The sequence below is a fragment of the Symsagittifera roscoffensis genome, chromosome 7 (genome assembly GCF_963678635.1).
Source record: "Symsagittifera roscoffensis chromosome 7, txSymRosc1.1, whole genome shotgun sequence".
NCBI lineage: Eukaryota > Metazoa > Xenacoelomorpha > Acoela > Convolutidae > Symsagittifera > Symsagittifera roscoffensis.
In genome coordinates, this window is record NC_087068.1 from 50727210 (window position 1) to 50743698 (window position 16489).

At 36.8% G+C, this 16489-nt stretch overlaps 1 protein-coding gene across 1 annotated transcript in view; it reads left to right on the forward strand.

Annotated features, from left to right (window-relative positions):
* The window catches only part of LOC134851354 (uncharacterized), a 280704-nt gene extending 265452 nt beyond the window's left edge, over positions 1-15252 (forward strand). Inside the window, exons 2-9 of the mRNA XM_063867399.1 lie at positions 8151-8207; positions 8274-8402; positions 8597-9272; positions 11951-12165; positions 12634-12744; positions 14013-14126; positions 14439-14593; positions 14818-15252. Coding sequence (XP_063723469.1) covers positions 8158-8207; positions 8274-8402; positions 8597-9272; positions 11951-12165; positions 12634-12744; positions 14013-14126; positions 14439-14593; positions 14818-14924 — 1557 coding nt within the window. The 5' untranslated portion in view covers positions 8151-8157 and the 3' untranslated portion in view covers positions 14925-15252. The remainder of the gene's footprint in view (positions 1-8150; positions 8208-8273; positions 8403-8596; positions 9273-11950; positions 12166-12633; positions 12745-14012; positions 14127-14438; positions 14594-14817) is intronic.
* The last annotated feature ends 1237 nt before the right edge of the window (positions 15253-16489 follow it).

Consider the following 16489-nt stretch of genomic DNA (forward strand, 5'->3'; position numbering starts at 1 on the left):
GCGTAGAAACTGACCAAAAACAACCTTTGGAAAATTGATGTTTTTATCGTCGTTTAATTTAGTATATTGTAAAAGTCTTGAGGATGCGCATAATTGCGAAAACGTATGAAATCTACTTTTTTGCCAAACTTTCTTTCATTTTTCTTGTCAATTTGCAAAAAAAAAACAAAAAAGGAAAAGCTTCGACTGGTAGGAAATTAACTAATTGATCATTGAAAAGCCAGTAAAAAATAGTTTTTATTAATAAAAAGGGATTTTTTTTATGTGTTATTGTCAGCAATACGTTAATAGCTTTTGCCAGAGTGACTTTTTTACCAGACCACAAAGCAATATTCTAAAGGTTGGTCCCCAGATCAGCTTAAATTCTGCTTGCGATTAGCAACTGTTATCAAATCGGAATAAGGACTTTTCGGGTTAACAACTTGTTTACCATAATCCCTTGGTCTTTTGGGTATAATGAATTCAAGTTTATTAGCGTCTGTGGGACACGTAATCTGAAGATATCGAAAACGCCTGGGACTTTAAAGGTCCTGCTTTTGAATATGAGGAGAACAACTTTTTTAAACGGCTAATTTCCCGTTTTAAGAACATTGGCTGGTTACTATTTGTCTGCTTAGTTGCCACATTTTTTGTTTGTTGCTGTATGCAATTTTCATCGTAGCTTATTTTAAACAGTTTTCGGCCTAAATGGTTTCGGCTTATTTTTCCCGAGTCGAGATTCCGCTCAAAAACCGCTCAAGCCTTGAACGGTTTGAACGGTTTTCCAGCAAGATTTTAGCAGTTAAAATCTTAAAAAATCAATGAAAACGATCAGAAGGCCCGGAAAAAGTAATATGACAGTGACAAGCAGTTAAAGTACTTGATACAACTCGAAAAATTTGCTTGAACGTACTCGACCCAAGCAAGATAGTTTTATGCAGTCTCAAGCTCAAAAAACGCTCGACCGTGCTCAACTCAAGCGAGATATTTTTCAAATGTCTAGACCTCAAAAATTTTTGTCGACCTTGAAATATCATGCTGTATAATACCATGCTGAAATGCCATGGAACATGTAGCAAAATTTTGAGCGCAATATCTAAAAAATTGCTCAAGTTTTGCTTCAAACTAGGTGAGAAGTCTCGTTTCGGGTTATCTGCTGCTTACTATCATAATTATGGGTCGATGATGGGTGAGTCAGGTTCCTAGATGAGGTGATTTTGCCGCAGTGGGTGCGGAAAGTCTTAAATTTTGGGCCAAAACATCCGGTACGAGACAAACGCAATGGAATTCATTTCCTTGTGGATATTGATAGATTTTTGTCTGAACTGAAGGTAAATAGAAGACCCGAAAAAAAGTTGTGTGAGATTGAAACCGCTGCAAGGAGATTTCTAAGAATGTGAAACAGACACCGTCTGGCAAAGGTTTTGAAAAAGCCAGAAAGTATTTGAACTGGGCTCCGGCCGTATGATAAGTGGGTGGGTTTTTGTATAAAGAAAAGGAAGACATATGAGAAAAACTTGAAAGATATATTACGGGCAGAACGATCTAGTGAGAAGAAGAATCTGACTGACAGCGAGATCATAAAAATTGAAGAAGACATAAGCAAAGAAGCATTCGCCATGAAAAAGAAAGACGAGATTAGCGAAGCACTGTATACTAGGTTAAGATCAACCAGGTCGCAGCCGGCTAGGCTGTATCGATAAGCAAAAGTGCACAAACAGGTACACCACTTCCTCCCGTCCTTTCTTTACCTAGTAGCTCATATGGCTTCCTTAGGAAAACGTTCTCAAAATACTTTGATAAAATTGAGGGGACAAACATAGAAACAAACACTCAAATGGCCAGAGAAATCTTGGAGAAAACAGGATTGGACTCTGTTGAGAGTATAAAATCTCTTGATTTGAAGCAATTTTAAACTAATGTCCCGCTCCAGGAAGCTCTTGAAATAGCTATGAGGAGATTATATGAGCAAATCAATCCTCAGGAAAGATCTCGCAAAACGGTGAAAAAACTACTAAAATTGGCAGTGAGTAAAGTACACATCAAAAACAATGGTTTGTGGTATGTTCAAAAAAACGGTTTAGCAATGGGCGCGTCCCTGGCAATAATCTGACCAATTGGTGGCTCAAAGAACACGAGCCTGCATTAATGAAAGAAGTACCAAAAGTGATTGTGCTTAATGAGGATAGCAAGGACGTCTGCCCTGGAGGTCAGAAAAAGGTGACATATCGGGGTAGAAACTAAGGGGGGGAAAAGCGGAGCTTGATTGAATTGGTTCATATTAGGGTGTGGTAGCATATCAGAATCCAAATACGCAAACATCCCTGAAACAGTATGCTATTGCATGACCTGTAAAAAACAACAAGAAGCAGATCGGACTGGGAATGGTGTTGAGAAACTTTTAAGATATGTGGACCACATAAATAGAACTGTCAAAGGCGTTCCTGGGGTAGTCCTCGAGGCTGCCAATATGTAGCATCCAAACATTCAAGTCACTATTGAAAAACTCGATAGTAGCGGTAATTTGGCCTTTTTGGATTTAAATGTTAATGTGGACTCAGGAAAAGAGGTGACATGGGGGTGGTATCAAAAACCCACTGATACCGTCACCATTCTGAGTTTTAGAGGCTGCGCACCCTTGCAATACAAAATAACGTACTGGAAGTGACGGTCAGTATGGTTATCAGAAGTACCTCAACATGGGAAAGTTTTGACCGGGTATTGGAGAAAAATCTGAAACAAGGGTTTGAAAAAAGATATCCAAAAAAATTGGTCGGACAGGGTAGTGTTTGAAAATCTTAATATGATTATTTAGGGAGAGAAAAATTTAGAGGTGACGGCATCAGAACCGAGAGAATATAAATGGTTGAAAGATTCACTTCCTTTTTTATAATGCAATATCGAGGCAATCTAACTCAACTGTTAGCTGCAAAGGTTTGGCAAACATCCGGGCACAAATAATTTTTTCAAAAGAAAATTAAAAACATGCTTGCCATCCCTCAAAACTTCCTTTGCTCGTGAACTTAGGTCCAAACTGTTGCATAAGCTTACAGGTACTGGTTCTTATCCACTTATGTCGGCCAGACGGTCCGATATTTAGCCACGGTGATCGTTAAACACCGCAAAGAGGACTCCCCAGTAGGATAACACTTGTTAGAATGTAATAAGAAGGTAGGCGGTAAAGCTGAGCTGAAATCAGAGCTTATAGACCAAACGGCCAACACTCAGAAACTACTGACACTACAGTCTTGGCATATTTGAGGGAAAGGTCAAAAATCAGCAGACGCGATGATATCTGGAGCCGGTAATTCACACTTAGATTAAAACACCATGTATAACATTGCTAAATTTCAAAAAACTGACATGTCAGATTCAAAGATATTCCCAAATTGAAAATTTAAATTAATCAAAGAAAAAAAATTAAAAATCTCAGATATATATACTGGAAAATGCTATTAATGATTATGTAATTTTTTGTAACTACAGATGTTTCATTTTCAAAGGTCAAAAAAATTTAGAGCATTTTTAGACATATTTGCAACTTTTTCAGATCTTTGATTGTTTTGTAAATTTTATTTCCGATAATGCACAAACTATGTGAAAACGTTCAAAATAACATTTTAAAATTCTTATATTTATACTTCGAATGTCTGCTAGCTTGAAACACTGTTACATAATGTTTTTTGAGACCCACGCGCGTCATAAAAACAGTATGTAACAGTCGCCTGCTTTTGTCAGAAAAGAGCTTGAGAGAAAAAAAGCCCTAGTACCATTGGCTCAGGAGTCAGAGAAACTACCTCTTGTGTTTTTGCACCTTATTCTCTCGTAGTCAATTCTGTTCGCTTAAGACATGGGACTTCGAGGTTGCGTTACAACTTAAAGGCTACTACCAAAAAACCCCTCCCCCACTCGAGAAGTAAGCTTGTTCCCATGGCTCGGTCTCTGATTACGTAAAACAGGCAAACACCGTTAAAAACAGGGTTGGGTACTCAAGTAACTACTATTTTTTTTTATCAGTAGACCTTTGATCCATTTTAGATAGATCAGACTAAAAGAAAAAAACTCAGGAAAAAAACTGTAGCAAAGGAATTGAACACTCACGTTTTGACTACAACTCTGGAATCAGTAAAGTAATATAACTACGGTAACTCTAGAAGTTTACGGAATTAATTAGTTGTATTTAACTCAAGTAGTTTTATCAAATTGGACCATTAGGTTGCTTGATTGGTCGACCTTCCCAGTCAAGTTGCTATTTGATCCAATAGTAAAAATCACGTATCCACTCTCGATGTTCAATATCGAGAACAATACAGCGCTACTCGATTTTTTGTTGAATGTTCAAATTGCGGACAATAATTTGTCTCTAGACTGAATTTCTTGTCCATTTTTCCAAAATTAAGAACTCGTTTTTTTCTGATTTTTTGACTTTTCATTTCAGTTTTCGCAATAAACTTGAGCATGACATAGTCAATTAGAGTTTTTCGCAATTACCATTTCACCCAAAAATTAAGATAAAACTTCAGGGTATGACCAACTGGCACAGTGGTATTGCAAGTGATATGCGGAGATTCGCTTCGCCTCTGTGTGCAAAACTTGCGACGGCACACGAAGATGCTAAAACGTTTTGAACTCTCTATCAAAAATTGCTCCGAGAAGACCAAAATTGATGAGAGCAAAAGAACCAAAAAGTTATATTTTCTAGAAAAATTCAACAGTTCTTTTTTAATTAAAATTTTTTTTCAGAAAACCAGTTGTACTTTGGAACAGATCTGAAAACGCAAATGGAAAAATCAACTGCAATCTTCTTTATGAAACAATGAAAATTTAATTTAAGAATGACCTATTTATCGATTTTTATGGAAACTCTGTCTTTGTCAACCTGTAACAGTTGTCTACTTTTACAACAGACAGTTTTTCCATAAAACAGACAGATTTTCCATAAAAAGAAGAATGTCTTCGGCGAACCGAATTGTAGTCTCATGTCTTCCGCGAACCGAATTGGCCCCGCCTGAATGAGGTTAAAAAAACATAAGAGATAGTGTCTCTGACCCTCAAGCCAATTGTTCTAGGACTTGTTTTTCTTAGTATCATATGTGACTTTGATGCTAAGAAAATGTGACTTTGATACTAAGATGCTGTGACTTTGATGCTAAGTCACATATGATGCTAAGAAAAACAAGTCCTAGAACAATTGGCTCGAGGGTCAGAGACACTATCTCTTATGTTTTTTAACCTCATTCAGGCGGGGCCAATTCGGTTCGCGGAAGACATGAGACTACAATTCGGTTCGCCGAAGACATTCTTCTTTTTATGGAAAATCTGTCTTTGTCAACCTGTAACAGTTGTCTACTTAAGTCACATATGATGCTAAGAAAAACAAGCCCCAAGACAATTGGCTCAAGGGTCAGAGACACTATCTCTTGTGGTTTTTTAACCTCATTCAGGCGGAGCCAATTCGGTTCGCGGAAGACATGAGACTACATGAAGACTACATCGAGGCCACTATCAAAGTTCCCCCGCACTCTAGAAATAAGAACGCCCGCATGGCTAGGTCTCTAATGCCCCCCATGGCTAGGTCCCTAGAACATTTGGCTCAAGGGTCAGGGATACTATCTCTTGTGTTTTTTAAGCTCATTCAGGCGGAGACAATTCGGTCGCGGAAGACATGAAACTACATGAAAACTACATGATGGCCACTACCAAAATACCTCCCCCCACTCTAGAAATAAAAACGCCCCCATGGCTAGGTCTCTAAATACCTAAAACACGCGGACGCCACTAAAAACCAGTTCGAAAGCTTTAGTATATCATTAGTTTTTATTAGACAGTGGACTTTTGATCCATCCCAGATGGATCAACCTATAATTCGCCTTATCTCAACATAATGATATAATATGTACTCGAGAAAGTAAATTAAGTACTCACATAGTGACGCGACTCTTGAATTAGATAAATAATATAAGTAAAGCAAGTCTAGGAGTTTTTGTAATAAGTTGTTCTAAATCAATAAGTTTAGTTTTCTGAACCATTGGGCAGCTTCACTTGTGTGCCTGCCCAATCAAGAAATTCTCTCGCTTAACGATGATACTCTCGTAAGACTTCGCGCTGCTCTAATTCAGGAACAAGACAGCTCTACTCGAGTTGTTGATTGCAGTGAAATTGCGAACAGCTTTTTTTTTACTGTAGGCTGATTTTCATCAATTTTCCCGCACTTCTGATTTTTCTCTTCTGATCTAAATAACTTCTGGTTTTCAATTGTTGCGAAAAATTGTTGCGCCTACTTAAGTCACATATAAGGTTGAAGAAAAATAGGCCCTATAACCATTGGCTTAAGAGTCAGGGACACTATCTCTTGTGTTTTTCTACCTCGAACGGTCGGAGCCAATTCGGTTCACTTGCGACATGAGACTAAAACCCTCGTTACGGCATAAAGCCCATTACAAAAATACCCCCCCCCCCCGCCCTTTCTAGAAAATAAGAACGTCCCCATACTTAGGTCTCAAAATACCCAAAATACGCGAACGCCGTTAAAAACAGGGTCGGAACAGTCCGTACAGTTACTTTTTATTAGAGAGTGGAACTTTGATCCATTTCAGATGGATCAACCTAAAACTCTCCTCACCTCAAAGTAACAATAATAAAAAACACTCAAGAAAACTAAATTGGGTACTCACATACCAGCACACTCGAGAATTGAGTAACTAAGCTATAAAGCAACTCTAGAATTGATGGGTAATTAAGTTTAATTCAAGAAATTTGTAACGAATCAGTTTTTTTTAGCTCAAGAATTAAATTTTTGGTTTGAACCATTGGGAGACTTCAGTTGTCCATCTTTCCACCGAAGGTTAACTCTGGCCAATCGAATTTCGTTCTCCTTTCACTCGCCATTACTTTCTGTCTCCTGCCAGGACTAAGACAGCTCTACTCTCGTTCCAATTAAGTATTGGAAATTGCGAATAGCAATTTCCCGCTGCCTTTTCAGCTACTTTTTCGCGATTGTAGTTCGGTCGTTCTGATCCTATACTTCTGACATTTTCAGTTATCGCGAGATAGTTGAGCAAGACATGTTCAATTCGAATTTTTGAAAAATTCAATTTGTCCCCAAAATCACGTTCGCATTACTCAAGGTCAAACCTCCAAACATGACCGACTGGCACACGCGTTGCTCTCTATCAGGAACAATACAGCTCTACTCGAGTTGTTGATTGCAGTGAAATTGCGAACAGCAATTTTACTCTAGACTGATTTTTATCGATTTTCCCGCACTTCTGATTTTTCTCTTCTGATCTAATTCACTTCTGGTTTTCAGTTGTTGCGAAAAATTTGAGCATGAAGTGGTCAATTCGAATTTTTCAAAATTTACTTTTCCCAAAATCAAGGTCAAACTTCCAAATATGACCGACTGGCACAAGCTATGGAAAAACATCATCGAAACAATAAAATGTCTTTTGAATTGCGAGTAATTATTGTTATCATATGATTATATACTATACTGTAAATGAAAGTTATAGAGAGTTGCAAAAAGTTCGGACAGACAGAATTAATTAAAAAGAGCAACTGCCTAGACATCAGCGGAAATAAAAACTGAAATAAACATAACGTCGAAAGTTTTTAAAGCCGAGTATCGCTCAAAACTTATAACCACGGCGGGCAACTGCATCAGAAGCGGCGAATAGTAAACCTTATAATAGGAAAATTTTTGCAAAAGTGGCAAAAAAAATTTTCTGAATTTTGAATGATTTGACGATTTTCTTATTTCCGTTTTTTTTTTGGAACGGCCTAATCAGTTTTTTTTTGTTCAAAATAACTCCAGATTTCGATTCTTAAACTAAATTTGCCAACTATTTTATAGCAAATCTGGATGTTGATCGCAGTTTTTAAAAATTAGGCTAGGATAATCATCGGATAATCGACAACCTTGCTTTTCGAATTTGTCTTACAAAAAGTTCAAGGTTGTCCGGCTTCAAATTTTGCATGCAAAAAAGCGTCGAAAAGCACTGATTGCTCATTTTAATTAATTCTGTCTGTCCGAACTTTTTGCTACTAATTATATACTGATTTTGCATGACATACTTGTATCTTGTTATTAGCTATCGTTTTGCATCTTTTTGTTTAATTTTATTGAAATGGGAGTTAAAAAGTTTATTTGGCTCGAATATGGTAGTCTTTTCAGAAATAATGAGTGGAGATGCTATTCCACCATCTGTCGCTAAGATGGTTTTGTGCAGGTATATGTTTTAACATGTAGAAATTCTAACTCATGAACATCATTTAAACCAGACTTTTTTTAATAGGTACAATGCCGATGGTGTATGCATGTACGGAGAAGCCTGTTTTTTCTCTCATGATCGAGCCACTTCAAAGTTCCACAATGTATGCAACTATTTTTTCCGGGGCTTCTGCAGATATGGCGAAAAATGCAGGTAAATTTTTAACGACCCTGTTTTCTTTGCTTAAAGAGTACTCATTATGAAACTAATAAGATGCCAAGTGATAAGGAGAAAAGAAATTCTTAATGCTAGACGTCGTATAGAAAAAGGGTTCGAAAGATAATTCTTTCTGCGGGGCGGGGACTGTGAATATTTAAGTTGTATTTTATGCATTGAGCTTTATTTAGGTTTGATCACGTGAAAGCATCTCGTTTACAAGTCGATTCAAAAACTACAAGTGTAACAGAAACTGGTTCAACACCTTGCAATCAAAATTCGGAACCATCCACCCATCACCTCAACAGTATGGAACATATTAATAGGCCAATTGACAGGATTAGTGAACACTTAGCTACTACGCGGCTTTCTACGAACGCGGCAACTTTGTTAGATTACGATTCGAATACAAATTGCATCAGTTCTCCGACCGGCTCTAAAGGACCAAGAGTTTTAGATACGAGCTGGGCTGAAGCACCAGTTTTCGTTCCTACGAATCCATACGTCAGTCCGACTGATTCAAATACACATACTCAAGCTAACAGTTTTGGCTCTTACTCAGACGTAGCCAGAACGCATTTAGTAGATCCAGAATCAGTAACCGGATTCTCCTTAGTATATCCCTTGCAAGATTATTCTTACCAAGCTTGTAGTAGTTTAAGTTTACCACCAACACAATTAAATGAAATTTATGGCAATCAAATCAATCCTCAGGCTATGCAAATTCCAGAGGTATGTCCTATGTATGTAATCGGATCCTGTCAACTGGGGGACTTGTGTTCGTTTCCTCACTTGGACCAGTGTCCAATTTGTGCCGCATACTGTTTAGAACCAAACGATAAAGAGCAAAGAAGTAAACACGAAATGGTGAGCCCTGTGTTTCTATTTTATACCCAAAAAATAGCGTGGAATTGTTGTTTAAGGATCAAAAAACGTTTTTTTAGGAAATGTCATACCATTTGATTATGTTGGCTATGCTCAATTTTTTTCGCAGTTGGACTTGTTTACCTGATTTGTTTAACTTTGCTATAAGCAAAGGTGTTGCAACCGGGTACTAGGCTTTTCTCCCGTAAATAAATTTGTTCTCAGGATGACTGATTTTTTTTGGGCAAGTCTGCATTTTAAGTGCCCGTTCGATTCGAAATAGTTTTTGGCTGGATGTAAATTTACCAACTCCAATTTCAGTATATCAATTTTTTTCTCTTTATTCGGCCTAAATTGTTTCGGTTTAAATTACATCGGCTTAACGTCCTCATTTTGAGAGGTTGGATAAGCAAACTAACTTTTTCTAAACGTTGTGAAGAAGACTAAAAACTTCACGAAAACATTTTTTCAACGTATGCCTGCTCAAGAATTGTCTGTGTTGAAGTTCAATCCACCGATATAAACAAAGGGCAACTTTCTTGCGCTCCACAGTTTTACCCTTATGATAACAAGAGTATTGCAATCGAGTACTAGACTTTTTTCCGTAAATAATTTTGGTCACAGGACGATGAAACTTGCGCTCTGCAGTTTTTGCCCTAGCGATAAGCAAAGTATTGCATTCGGTTGCTCGACTTTTTTTTGTAAATAACTTTCTTCAAGGGACTCATTTCCTGGATCCTAGACTCATTCATCTGCTTGCCTTATTATAAACTCAAAATCAATCAACGATCTGGTGCATCTAGCCTAGAGGTAACTCGTCTGCTCGAAACGGCCAAGGCTTGTTGTGGTTTTAATTCGACCGTGACTGTTTTTTTTTGCAAACTGGAGTTTTTGAGCTTTCGTGGACTATCTTCCGTCTGTTTATTTGTGTCAGCCTATTTGTGCCGGTGACCCGTTTTTTTACGCTTGAGCAAGCGTTATCAAATCAAAATATAGACTTTTTTCGGGTCCAAAACTTGTTTAACCGAATCACTTGGTATCTTGGTTCATAATGAGTTCAATATCTGAAGAGTCTTCGGCACACTTAGTCTGGAGGCAACGATTACGCCTGGAACGGCAAAGATCATGATTTCGCATCTGACCAGGACCTGTTTTTTTAAAGGGGAATTAAAAACGGGAACTTCTCCGGTTCAAACTCTGCTTATTTTTTGTCTGCATGTTTTTTGCAAATTGTCTGCTTATGTTTTGTCGGCTTAGTTGCCACATTTTTTTTTCGCAGTCTTCTTTGTAGTTGTTTTTTTTTATGTTTTCATTTACTCCTGCTATTTGTTATTATACTAGCCTTGACTTCGTATATTTTTCTTGTTTTAATTAAAAAAGGACTTCGCTTAAAAAAAAATTATCGGCCTGAATGATTTCGGTTTTTATTTTATCGGCTTACTCACCTAATTATGGGTTGTTCGAGGGAACAATAATTTGTATGCTTTCCTCCGGATATGCTTTTTTGTGGTATTGCAAGTGATGCGAAGCTCCGCATCACCTATGTTGGAGGTTCAACTTTTTTTCAAGTTGCTCTAGCATCCATGCTTGAGACGACAAAGCCCGGTAGTTGGATTCCTGTCGGCACCTGTTTTTTTTGCAAACTGAAATTTTAGGCTAATTTAGGATTTTGTCCATCTGCTTATTCTTACCGGCCTAAGACACACAGAATAGATTTTATAAGTTCGGTTCGGCTTTGTTTTTAACATTTTGAAAGCTTTTCGTAAAGTTTCCAATAGTGCAGCTGTTTAATCTGGATATTTTTGGCTTATGCGACTTTATAAGTTTGTATGATACAAACGATTTTTTTGACAAAGGTTTTTTTTCAATTTTTTGTTTATCTTTTCATTTGATTTTAATCATAATCATGCATATTTGTATCGCAAGTGGCGCGAAGCTCAGTTTCGGCTCTGTGTTATAACATAAAGTTATCCTCATGTTTATTTCTGTTTTTTGTCCGTTTCAACGTTCTGATTTTGCTTTTTTTCTTTCAAAGCTGAACTTTTTAAAGCTAGATTGATCTACTTGGTAGAGCGCTTGTGCGGTTGTAGATTGTTTCATCTGCAATGGCGAATTAAAGACTATCTCAGTTTCTAACTAAGGAACCATTTTTTCCTGATAACAATAAATGACAGCAGAGATGGCGCAAAAAACGTGATTGATTTCTATTCCGATAAGGGCTTAGATAGACTTTGTGATTTCTCTGCGGAATAGAAAAATTACTCTTTGACCGAGTTTTATCTAAGCGGATTTCTTTTATGGAAAAATTTCAATCAAGAAAGGTTCACGAAGGATGTTTTTATTTGAAAGTTGAAAAACGTTTTTGCAAAGTCGATCATTTTTTCCGGTTTGTTTTACATGAGTGGATGAATGCAAATTATTGATAAAGTTTTTTCAGTTGTCAAAAATTTTACTGGAAATATTGTCGCATTTTCGACGGGCGTATCTTGTTTGACTATTTTTCTATGTATGTATGGACAAAAGGTTTTGATTGATTGGTAATTTTAAAATGTAAAAGAGCGAAGTGATTGTTACTTATATAGGGCGTGAATTTCAATATATATTTTTTAAATTTCTTTGTTTTTTCTTCTGTTTTCCAACCATCTGTTGGCTATTTTAAAATTGTTTCTGTATTTGTGTAGGAGTGTTTCATGGCTGCCAGAGAAGACATCGAGATCTCGTTGAAGCAGTCTGAAAACAGAAAGAAAGTGTGTGGAATATGTATGGACGTGGTACTGGACAAAGAACGAATTGGAGAAAGGATGTTTGGCATTCTATCTGACTGCACTCATGTCTTCTGTCTCAAGTGTTTAAGAGAGTGGAGATGTCAGAAGAACTTCGAAAAAGAGGTCAAAAGGTCAGTAGTAGGCCATTTGTTTTCTAGTTTTTTACAGGCAAAAGAGGTTAAGTCAGTATATTGATAATAAAAGAAACCATCGCCAGTAAGAAAAACTGACAATTTTTGGCAAGAAAGATAATCACTGATATATAGTTAGAAAAGAATCAAACCAAAAAACGGATGTTGAAAATGATTTTCAAGGCATTATCGTAAGCTGTGTAAACGATAGCGAAAATATCGGATGAATAAATTAATTAGAAAGAGCAATTGAATTATTGTGGTTCATTTTTCATATGCAATTTTTTACCTTTCTCATCAAATATTTGATTTAACGTTTTTTGAGCACAGAAATTCAAAATGATCATTTAAAAGTCCTCAAAGTCAATCTCAGATGAGCACTGATATCTCAAAAATGCAATTGTGAACGCATATGAGATTTGTTTTTATTTTCCTAATATTAATTATGATTGATCAGTAATTTATTAGGTCCTGTCCCGAGTGTCGTGTAGTGTCACACCTGGTGATTCCCAGCAAAATGTGGGTGGATGAGAAGGAGGAAAAAGACAAGCTACTCGAAACCTACAAAGCCACTCTTAGGTACACAGTACACATTAATATTTCCTCGTATCCTCCTCGGACCGGGTAAAAAAAACATTTGAAAAGAGGGTGCACCCGGTTTGATGATTAGATTCACATTTGTTTGCGTGGTACTTTAAAAGCGTAGGTCAAGGTCTAATCATTTGACACTTAGAAATTTACGCTTGGAGCCAATTCATGATACAATAGGAAAATCATTAACTCAATTTCCTGCCCCAATGCAGTGACCAAAGATATCTATATCAGAAATAGGGTTTTTTCGAACCTTTGCTTTTAGATATTTCAAAAGAAAAACTAACATTGCGAGAAGTCAGCCAACTTATCAAAAAGCAGACTGATCCTTTTTTCTAATATTCCTAATTTTTGTTCCGAACACAATCAGGGGTAAGTCGTAAGTCAAAGGTTGTGTTTTTTTTCACGCAAAATCAGTCACAAATCAATGTCAGATGGGCTCGAGTGGTATATCCAGGGGCGGATCCAGGATTTTCTCGAGGAGGGGGAGGGCGGATTTAAAAAAAAATTTTGTCGACTTTTTTTTTAGGTCGACCAAATTGATTTTACTGAGCTCTCCCAAATCACAATAAATACCCCGTTTTGACCAAACTTGCTGCGTTGTAGGCAACTTTTTGAAAAAACAGGTCAAAAAGCGCATTTTTTCGGCGCGCGCTCCCCTCTCAAAAATTAGTATTTATTGGCGCAGAAGGCGCCATTAGAAAAATTTTAGGGTACCTCATCAAAAATAGATATCTCAAAAGAGTACAAAGGGGGGCCCTTTGGGTCGGCAGGGGGTCGAATCCCTGATGAGGGAGCGTCCCCCCTAAATACGCTACTGGGTATATCATAAAAAACCTCTTCAATTTAGATCTGGATTCGGAGGATAAATTTCCAATCTCTTTTTTTCGATGTTCAGTTTTTGCGATTCCGCCGAAAAATGTAGTTCTTTCTGAAGCCTTCACATAGAAAAGCAGCAGTTTTTTTTCTGTTTTCACAACATATAGTTGGTTCCTTATCTATTTCAAGAGTAAATTATAATGTGGCTAAATCATTAAAATAAGAAATAAAAATACTTTTTTTGATGTGTTCTTTAGATGAGATGAGACATGCTGTATTCTTGATAGGAAATCAACTGTTATGTTTCTAATTTTTTTTATAAATCGTTTCTTACATCTTTCAAAAGCCATTTGTAATATGGATAAATCATTAAAAGAGAGAAACAAATGATTTTTTGATGTCTTTTTGATATGATGAGAAATGTTGTGTTTGTTCAGCACGAAGGATTGCAAGTATTTCGACAAAGGCAACGGCACTTGTCCCTTCGGAGTGCACTGTTTCTACAAGCATGCCAACTCCAAGGGCGAACTGGTCCCCAAAGTCAATCCAAGGTGAGCACTGATATCTCTAAAGAACAGTTTAAATACGTATGATATTAGTTCTTATTTTTGTTTTATATTAGTAGTGATTGATCAGTAATAGTGCCACAGACAGGAAGCTTCAAACAGTGAGCTGTGGCGAGCTGTTAAGCATAAAAATTAAAACTACTTCATAGCCTAATATGAAATTTATACTCAAAATGATTATCCACATGTTAACGCACACTGAAAGCGAAATGAAGTTATGTGCTTAAATGTCCATATTCTGGCTTTCAGCATTGTCGATATTGAGTCTTAAAATCAAGGTAGAAATGCTTTTTTTAGAGTCCAGATAAGTTCATCTGGCGAACGCAGGTTCATGGGAGCCAATCGTGTCCTGGACGCTCTAGGCGAGAGGGAGTCTCGAACCGGGGGTGACTTGATCCGAGGTCTGTTAGATATGAACCCCGAGGACTTCTTCGTGGCAGCTGCGATATTCGGTTTGTGAAACGAAACGAACTAAAAATTGATTTAGCATTGTTTCTTGAGTCAAAACAAGATTTTTTTTCATAACTCACCTTTGACTCTTCAATCTAAAAATAAAGAAACAGCTGAATCTGCTATTAGTTTGCTTTGAAATATAATTTGCGGAGTTCGCGCGACACTCGTGGTATCAAAGCTCAAAGCTGCATGTTTTTCAAAATAACCCATTTTGTTTTTCTAGGATGGGATGTAGATTCTGAGTACGATGACGAATCTGACAGCAGCGACAGTCGAAGTCTGGTCGATATATTCGACAGCGTGACAGACGATTCATTCTCCAGTCCCTGATCGACCAATTGTCCGAATTATTATTTCGAATTTATTTCACCAAGGACTTCGTCTCTGGAGATTTTATTTTGGGTTGGCCAAGTTGTGTCGATGAATGTTGTCTATTAGAACAGGCTGTAGCTGTTGATTGCAACCATTTAAACTATGCTTTTAATCAAAGTTAAATTGTTTTTGATTTGAAAAACTAGAATAATATCTTGCATTGTAATCCATGCTTCTTACCCGGGAAATTGCGTTTACTTGTATTGAGGGGGTTGCTTATATATGCGTCATTATCTCCAAAAACGCAATATTGCTTGTTTAGTTACGCATCAATTAGGTTCGAAGTTGGTAGAATTTAATTTACAAAAAAGCTATTTTTAAGTATCAAGTGTTAACGAACGAAGTGATTAATCTCAGATTTAGGTCGTTTTTTAATGGAAAAAGTCTTAAAGTTAATCTCACTGAAATTTGATTTTTCGAGGTTTGGATATTTGCGGTAAGGCAAATTTCAGTCTCCAATGCAAATGCGTGAAAAAACGTGAATGGCGTAAGTTTTGATTTGAAGAGGGAATTTAGTTGTCAGAAATCTCAGCGGAATTAACAAAGAACTTATTGATTGTGTCATTACGCTTGCGATTAGCAAACGTTATCAAATCGGAATATTTACTTTTTTTTCAGGTGAACAACTTGTTTATCAAAATCAGTTGGCATGTCTGATCTGATGGAATGCGCGGAAGCTGATTTTTTGAACATATTTGCGTTTTAAATGGCCTGTTCATTCAAATTTTTGTTGTTGCTTTCAAAACATCTCTTAATTTTTTCTTTTTTTTTTTTTTTGCTGTTTTTTTTGCGTTTTTTTTATTTGAGTTTTCTTCGGCTTAAATGGTTTCGGCTTTAAATATATCTGTTTATTTGCCTCATAATTGGTGAGCAAAGAAAATACAATTGATGGGCCAAAATGTCGAATAGTACAACTTTAATTTTTTTTAAAGCTCAAATGCATTCGTGATATAATCCGGAGCACCGTTAAATAAAAGATGCCTGCGGCACAGAAAATTTAGTCAAAATGGGGTTTTGGGAGAGCTCAGAAAATCAAGATTTGGGAGAGCTCAGAAAATCCATTTGGTCGACTTAAAAAAAGGTCGACAAAATTTTCGCGGAATTTTTTTTGAAAATCCGCCCCCCCCCTCGATAAAATCCTAGATCCGCCACTGATCCCGAGTAAATTGTTTGAATGATGCTTCCTCATGCTTTGCCATTTAATTGTTTGATTGGAACCAAAAATTATCTGTGAAATTATTTGGGAAATGTTAACTCTTTATTTAGATTGTATAGTTCAAATAAACGAATTCGAATCCGGTAGTTTTCATAGATGATTTAATAATATTGAAGGTGATAGTTTTGTAATTGCTGCAGCTGAATTTAAGAGAGATGTTTATTTAATTAAACAGCATTTAATGCAGAAGGCTTGAGCTGAGCTTGATATTTTTTGAAATGCTTGTGAAAAGGAAGCGAAACTGTAACTTCATGTTATTCATAATATTCCGGTAACAAAAATTAGCCACGAAGAGTGACTAGTTAAT